At 47.3% G+C, this 7,425-nt stretch overlaps 1 protein-coding gene across 1 annotated transcript; it reads right to left on the bottom strand.

Annotated features, from left to right (window-relative positions):
• Positions 1 to 884: 884 nt before the first annotated feature.
• Positions 885 to 6,319, bottom strand: AVPR1A (arginine vasopressin receptor 1A). Its single transcript, XM_082758413.1, has 2 exons — positions 5,224 to 6,319; positions 885 to 3,895 (listed from the first exon to the last, which is right to left on the bottom strand). The coding sequence occupies exons 1-2, from the start codon at positions 6,263 to 6,265 to the stop codon at positions 3,612 to 3,614; spliced, it is 1,326 nt and encodes a 441-aa protein (XP_082614539.1). The 5' UTR covers positions 6,266 to 6,319; the 3' UTR covers positions 885 to 3,611.
• Positions 6,320 to 7,425: the final 1,106 nt, after the last annotated feature.

Raw genomic sequence — 7,425 nt, 5'->3', positions numbered from 1 at the left:
GGGTGGGCTTTAAGGCCCCTTCCAAACCAAACCATTCTGTGAGTCTGTGATTCTATGATTTGGCTGCGTGACTCCTTTCCTTCTTGTGCCCTGGTTTCCTTATGCACAAGCTGGAGAGAGCATGTGTGCATTTCAATGAGGTCTTTTAATTGGGACAGTTAGGAACTGGCCAAAAATCTTTGTCTCTGCAGGATTGGGCCCAGATGAACATACGCGTTCTTGTAGACTTTGCCCTTATTGTGGTAATACAGGAAAGAAAACAACCAAACAAAAACACAATTTTTATCTTTCTAAACAAACTATTTGCTTCCAACTTAAAAAAGAAATGACTTTAAAAAGCTTTTTTGTTTGTGTATTTTGTGAGCAACTTATATGACTTATTTAGAAGAATAAAATCCTTTCCATCTTCCTTATCATCCCATATGCTCCACTTTCTGACATCTAAATGCTGCAGTTCGAGCATCCTCAGCACCAACAACACAATGCAAGCTCACTCGCTCAGTCTTGTTTTTCACTAGAAGCTTAGTATTTCGTTCCTTGGAACTAAAACAAAAATAGCAGAATAACACCTCTAGAACATGATTGAATGTTACGTTGCATGTTTTAACAATACTGGCCGCATATAGTGGAAAGCTGACTGCAGATTCCTACTCTGGACACGTGTCCTTCCTGCTCTGTGTGTAACATAAAAAACATTAGAATTTTGCTAATTACTTAAAGTCATGGGATAACTCGTCAAAATTAACAAAGGAATTTCACGTTTTGTAAAGTATATGGAGCATCATCAAAGATGTGTCAGGTCATACAAATCTAGTCAGGTGAAAGAAACAAAATGTTTCCCATCAATTATATACAGGTTTATTAGAGCAAGTTGTCATGTTTTAAATGTGCAATGGTTTCACAATTTCCTTTTTCTTTCCATTCTCATTAGTGTGGCCTCATGATAACCCATGGCAGCTGTTAGAACAATTATAAAAATATGTGCTGTATAAATTACAGGTTACAATTACAATTATGTGAAAAAGAAAAACAACAACAAACAAACAAAACTCAGTATTTACAAAAATGCCTGGAATCCAAATAGTCCAAAGTCATTTTATTGATTTAATTACAGAAACAGAACACTCATGGAGTACATTTACACTGACAAGCCCCAAGTGTAAGCCTAGGCTTTGTAACATACTTGGAAGAAACTGAAAATTATAATTTTGAAATGGTTTACTCTTTTTATTTATTTGTCATTACCCTGCTTAGTTTTATGATCAGTATTATTGTACATTTGTTTTCTCACCATCTTCGCTGTTTGAATAAAAAGTGTAGTAGAAAAATAATTCAGCAAACATGAAAATTCTGTCAGTACAGCTAATTGTTTCTGAATATATATTTTATGTACAGAGAAAGTAGTAACACAAATATAAAACTAGGCAAAGAGTAGTGTACTTAACTTGAAACATTTGCAATTTCAGTATTTGTGAATTATCGACTTGTGAAATATATGCAGTATATATAATGTGCTCAAATACACTCACACAACACCACTGCATGGATCTTTTGGACTAAAATATGCCTTCATTGTCATATACCTTCACCGATAACTGGTGAGAACTGTTGTCATACCCATGTCAAAAAGACAGCCTGCTAAATAAAAGCCCTTCCACCATGCTGTCTTTTTGGTTCTAGTGTTTTGGACACCACCAACAAAATATTAGAACAGATTGCTCTCCTGGAGAGCAGAAAATGCTGACAAGAAATGTAGAGAAAAGAGCAATGATTTTCTTTTGTGACAACAAAAACCCATTTTTTTCTTTTAAGTTTTTATTTTTGAGCCATATTCTTCGTTCTTTTTTGCCTGGAATAGTCAGTGATACATCTAGCAGCTCCTGAAGCAAATGATGGGTTGAATATGGTCTTATCTGTCTCTAGCTCTATTAACTTCTGCTACCGTTACTGAGAGAGGCATGCGGCCAGCATCATCCTCAGTAAAAGCTATAGTTGCAGCCCCTTGTTTTTCTCCTCAAGCAATGAGCAAAGCAATCTTGGTTGCCTGACTTTGGGGGAAGGAGGGCAAAAAAGAAACATGCTGCTGAGGTTCCTGCCGTGCACATACCCCACTGCTGTGTAGGGCCAGCTGGAACCATGTCTGGAGTCCTGCACAGCGCCGGAGGAACAACCGGATTTCAGGACCCAGACAGCTGAGGAAAATGGAGCAGATGGGTAGGTAGAACAGAGGAAGAGCATCATGCAGATGCCCACTGAACACCACCAGGTCTCTTTTTGGTTTCACTACTCTAAATGCAGAACATCTCAAAGAGATCCTCAGGACTTTGAAAACTCTGCAGAAATTATTCAAGGAGCTTCAAAATCCGGTCCCCAGGTCTCCACAGAAAGACACAACAGGATTATTCAGAAGCTGTAGAAGCTGTTTGGTTTGGCATGCATTGTAGTGAAGACAAGCACACTTTGAATGCTTGATTAATAGTAAATGTGATGTGGTGCCTTTATTGCAGTTTACCGCTGTTTTCACAGCCTACATTGTCATGACCTGCCACAAATAAATAAATAACATTGACGATTTTTACATATTTCCAGAAGATTTGCAAGCTTGATTCCCAAATCTGTGTCTTGGAATGTACTGATTCTGCAGCCATTACCAAAGAGCAACATCCCCCCAGATTTATGGAGCTATTTTACATAAAGAACAAAAGTGGCTCAATTCTAGCTGTCTTTGTGAACAAACGGACAAAAGATATGATTCTTTCCCACAAAGCAAACATTTCTGGTAGTCAAGATGAGTTTTCTTGGTGTGTCTGTAACAGTGCTGAGCTAGTCATAGCTTACCATACTAATTTATCAAAATATCTTTTTTAATAGTCAAAAAAAATAAAGGTAGGTGTAACAATACAAACAAAATACCATATAACTTCCACCAACATGAAGGGAAGAAGAAATGTCACTCTAAAAATCAAACTCCACAATCCACATGCAGACACTGACAGCAGTTACAGCTTTTCCTTCATAAGTGTTGTTACATTTTGTCATTAAATGAGAATTACTAACATTCTGAAATCGCTTTAATGGATAAAGCAGTGTGATCAATGAGATTCCCAATAATTTAGAGCCTGTCTAATCATGTTCATTACCTGGTCAGTCTGGACTTCCTTCCAACTCTTTCCTGTTTGTGTTTAAGACTAAAGTGTGATCTTACTTTTATCATCTTCTTCCTCTGTGTAAGAAGTTTTAGATATTAATGCTAGAGAGCGGAGTTATCCCAAAGTATGTTAACTCTGCTATTTTTACTGCTGTGAGCAAGCAAACAATGTGCTTATTTTAGAAACAAAAAATACAATGAATAATAAATTCTATTTAGAAAAATAATTGCTTTATTATTGTCATGCCTTCCTGACGAGTTGCCAAGTCCCAGATACCTTTCATACAATAATTTACAGGCTGCAGAAGAGCTTATTGAGCAAGGCAGAGCATTTTTTCTTGGGGCCACCTCAGATGTTCCTTGCTGCCACGACCAGTGCCCTTGGCCAGGTTGAAGTGCTCTGCCACAACCTTCCCGAGCGCTGCCAGCGGGCTGTGGGTGTCTTCTCCTGCCTGGTGTCTTCTCAGGTGGGAATGGGGATGAAGCTGGTCGATTTCGAGTGGGGTGACTCCCTCCAGGTGTTCAAGCTGTGGGTTGGGCTCCTGTTGTTGGTGAAAGAAGTCTGTCGCCTGCTGTTGCTGTTTGAATCTTCCTTACTCAGTGTTTGCTTCACTTTTTGGCAGCAAGGGAAGCTCTGTATGCAGTCTTGCAGGAGATGCCCGCTGAAGAACATGTAGATCCACGGGTTACAGCAACTGTTCAGGCTGGCCAAGAGAGCAGTGACTGTAGTAGCAGTGTTTTCAGAGTCTGGGGGGGAAACAAAGGGGTTTAACCATCAAAGGAACATGCTCAGCCTTCAGTCAATTGCTTTACTAACTCTTTTTTTCTTTTCTTTTGCAGTTGCTGAATAATCCCAGTTCTATGAGGTAGTGACTTCAGCAATGGTATTTGAAACAAATACGGGTATAATCAGGAAAGTTCCTACTTATGCTAAGCTTACATTGAAGTCAGTGGGAATTTTTCTGAGTAGACTTCAGAAATCCATGACAGAAGTATGGGGCAATCCAGCACAGCCCACAGGCACGGAATAATGCTTTAGCCCTTTTCCACTGGTGTTTATCCATGTGTTGATAAGTCTGTGCTTATATTTTAATAACAGACTTACTTTTTATTCAGATTTTTGCTTAAAAAAAGTGTTACTGTGGGAAGCAACAGCAAAATTCCCACAGCTTTCTCACTGCTTTCAGTAACACAGGGTTTTGCTGGGTACATTTGCACACTGAAATTTGTTCAGAGGTTGAACAAATGTTACCGAAAGAACAAATGGGAGTTAGCACTATGCCACTGAACAGTTGCACTGTTCTACTTTTTCTAATTAGTTAAATTATCAAGTACTGTAAATATATAGTGGAATCAATTATTAGTGAGCTCTCTTTGTAAAGACTGAAGCACCACAGAAGTACAATTGCAGTGCTGTACAGTTCCATAAGATTTAAAGCATCTCTTCAAACAAACCCACCAAACAGCCTTATGTTCAAACAGCCCTGCATTTCTTTCTATGATTTTTGAGGTACGTATTTATTTATAATAAATAAACATCTGCTTGTCTACTGCAAGCATTTATTTCTCTGTATAAACCTGCATCTTTGACTTTAGTTCTGTATTAGGGGCAATCAATGCTCTCAATGCAGTAAGTGATAATTTGGGTATATTTAAAAATAATAAATAAATAAATAAATAATGACTTCCAGCGTTTTGATTTGCACCTTTCTCACTATGAAGAACCTGGGTGTATGTTACCACGCTGCCTGTCGTGCCTCATGCAACAATTTGAAGCTCACCAACTATCTCCATCCGGATTTAACAGCGGGACAGGCATCCCCGAACCAGTCCCCACCGTGCCGCGGCAGCCGGTGGATGGCAGAAGGAGATGCTGGGGATGCGCCGAAGCAGGGAGTGGGACGGCAGGGGGGCACCCTGGGGGCAGGAGCCCGGCTCCCCCCTCCAAAGCCTGGCCGGTGCCGGCAGGACGGCCCCGGGGGCTGCAGCAGGGCCAGCCCCGGGGGTCGGGACGGCTGATCCCGGGTCGGGACGGCTGATCCCGGGTCCCCCTCTCGCCCCCCGCCGCCACCTACCGAGCCACGGGAAGCGCTGGTCCCAGACGGACCACATCTGGATGGTGAAGAAGGGCGCCCAGCAGACGACGTACGCCGAGACGATGACGAAGGTCATCTTGACGGTGCGGATCTTGGCTCGGGAGATGCTCCTGACGCTGCTGACACAGGGGGCGAGCAGCAGCCCCCGCCGCGGGGCCGGGGCTCCCCCGCCGCCGCCCCCCGCCCGCCGCCCGCCGCCCGCCGCAGCAGCCTGCCCCGGCCGCGCCTTGCCGCGGGCGTTGCGCCAGATGTGGTAGCAGATGAAGCCGTAGCAGGTGGCGAGGATGAGGACGGGCGCGACGAAGATGCCGCCCGTGATCCAGGTGACATAGGCGCGGGGCCCCCAGGGCATGATGAAGTGCGCCCAGCAGTCGTAGACCCGCGAGCCGCGCTCCACCTCGCTGAGGGAGAAGATGAAGTACTGCGGGGTGCTGAGCAGCAGGCTGAGCGCCCAGGCGGCCGCGATCATGCCGTAGGAGCGCTTGGTGGGCTGCTGCAGCGTCTTCAGCGGGTGGCACACGGCGATGTAGCGGTCGGCGGTCATGGCCACCAGCATGTACGCCGAGGCGAACATGCCGAAGACCTGCAGGTGCTTGACCACCCGGCAGAGCCCGTCGGGGCCGTGGAAGCGGTGCGTGACCTCCCAGCAGAGCTGCGGCAGCACCTGGAAGAAGGCCACCACCAGGTCGGCCAGGCTGAGGTGCCGGATGAAGAGGTGCATGCGGGACGCCTTGCGCGGCGTGCGGCGCAGCGCCAGCAGCACGCTGCCGTTGCCCACCACCGCCACGGCGAAGGTGACGGCCAGCACGGCGATCTCCAGCTTGGCCAGCTCCTCGTCGCGCCCGAACGGGTCCCAGCCGCCCAGGCTGCCGTTGGGGGACCCCGACCAAGCCTCCTCGGGGCTCGGGCTGCTGCTGCCGCCGCCGCTCCCTCCGCCGCCCTCCGCAGCCCTCCAGCGGCTGCCGTTGCCGGGGGGGGAGCCCCCAGCCCGCGGGGACCCGGCGCCTCCCGCGAGGCGCATGGAGGGGGCTGCGCCGCCCGGCACGGCTCGGATCGGCTCGGAGCGGCCCCGCACGGCCCCCGCTGCCCGCCCAGAGGCTCCGGCGGTGCGGAGCTTAGCGGGGGCCCGGGGCCTTTATCCCCCGCGGCGGGAGGCGAGGCGAGCCGGCAGCCGCCGTGCCAGTGGCTGCCCGCCGCCTGACGCCAGCCCCCCGCCGTCCCGCCCCGCCTCGGCCCCGCCGACAGCCCGCGGGCAGCCCCGGGGGGACGGGGGACGGCCGGCGGGTCCGGGAGGGAGGCAGGGATCCTTCTTCCCCCGGCAGGGACGCAGGGAGGCTTCCTCGACGGCAGCCGTCCCGCAGGGCAGCCCGCTCCGGCAGGGAAAGCCGTCGGCGTGAGCTTCGCTCTGAGGAGATGCTCGGAAAAAAAAAACACCCCAAAACACTCTCAAGAAACCAACCCCACAACTCAAAAGCTGTGGCACAGAAAATGTGGCTGTGTGAAGTTCTCAGTAAAGCTCCTTCTCTAAAGGTGCCGTTCTTCCAAAATCCCTTATTTATTTATTTACTTATTTACTTACTTACTTTGTTAACAGCTCAGGGCACGATTCACGGCTTGGTGCCTGTTCCCTGCTGCACAGTGAACATTACCAGAGGTACTGGTAAGGATCCATTCCAAACCCGGTTTCTGGGCTGATTTGTTGTGGAGTCAAACTACTTTACATTATGGTGTCGAAAACTTTGTCAGTCGAACACATTCCCACACGGCGTCCCAGCTTTTCAACAGCAGCTCCAAGACATCACCTTAGCTATACACTGTATTACACCCAGGAAACCTTATGAACCACACAGCACATTAATGTGTGTGATTGCAGGTCTCAGGTCAACTACAGAAGGAATTCAATGCCTCATACCACAGGTCTCACAACACACAGCTACTAAGTACACAGCATCATGCCCTGCCATCAGAACTGCTGGAGGTACTGCCTCTGCCTCCAGCAGGCTTTACAGGAGCTGGACACTGCATAAATGAATGTTGTGATTAGGGAAATTGTGCTAACAGCTTTTCTACTGTGCAAACCACGTAAGTATCATAAAGCTCTGTTCACTACTGGGTATGTCATTTCTGCAATAGAAACCATGAAAGTTTCAGGTGTGACAAAGACATCCCTACAACAGCCAG

The sequence above is a fragment of the Aythya marila genome (assembly GCF_965140915.1).
Source record: "Aythya marila genome assembly, chromosome: 1".
Taxonomy (NCBI): Eukaryota; Metazoa; Chordata; class Aves; order Anseriformes; family Anatidae; genus Aythya; species Aythya marila.
The sequence above is the reverse complement of the archived record's forward strand: the minus strand, read 5'-3'. Positions and strand labels throughout refer to the sequence as shown.

Excerpts from the sequence above, each read along its gene's own strand:
- AVPR1A (XM_082758413.1), bottom strand. The coding sequence starts at position 6,265 with ATGCGCCTCGCGGGAGGCGCCGGGTCCCCGCGGGCTGGGGGCTCCCCC. Across the intron at positions 3,896-5,223 it reads CCAGCGCTTCCCGTGGCTCG|ACTCTGAAAACACTGCTACT; the intron begins GTAGGTGGCGGC and ends TTTCCCCCCCAG.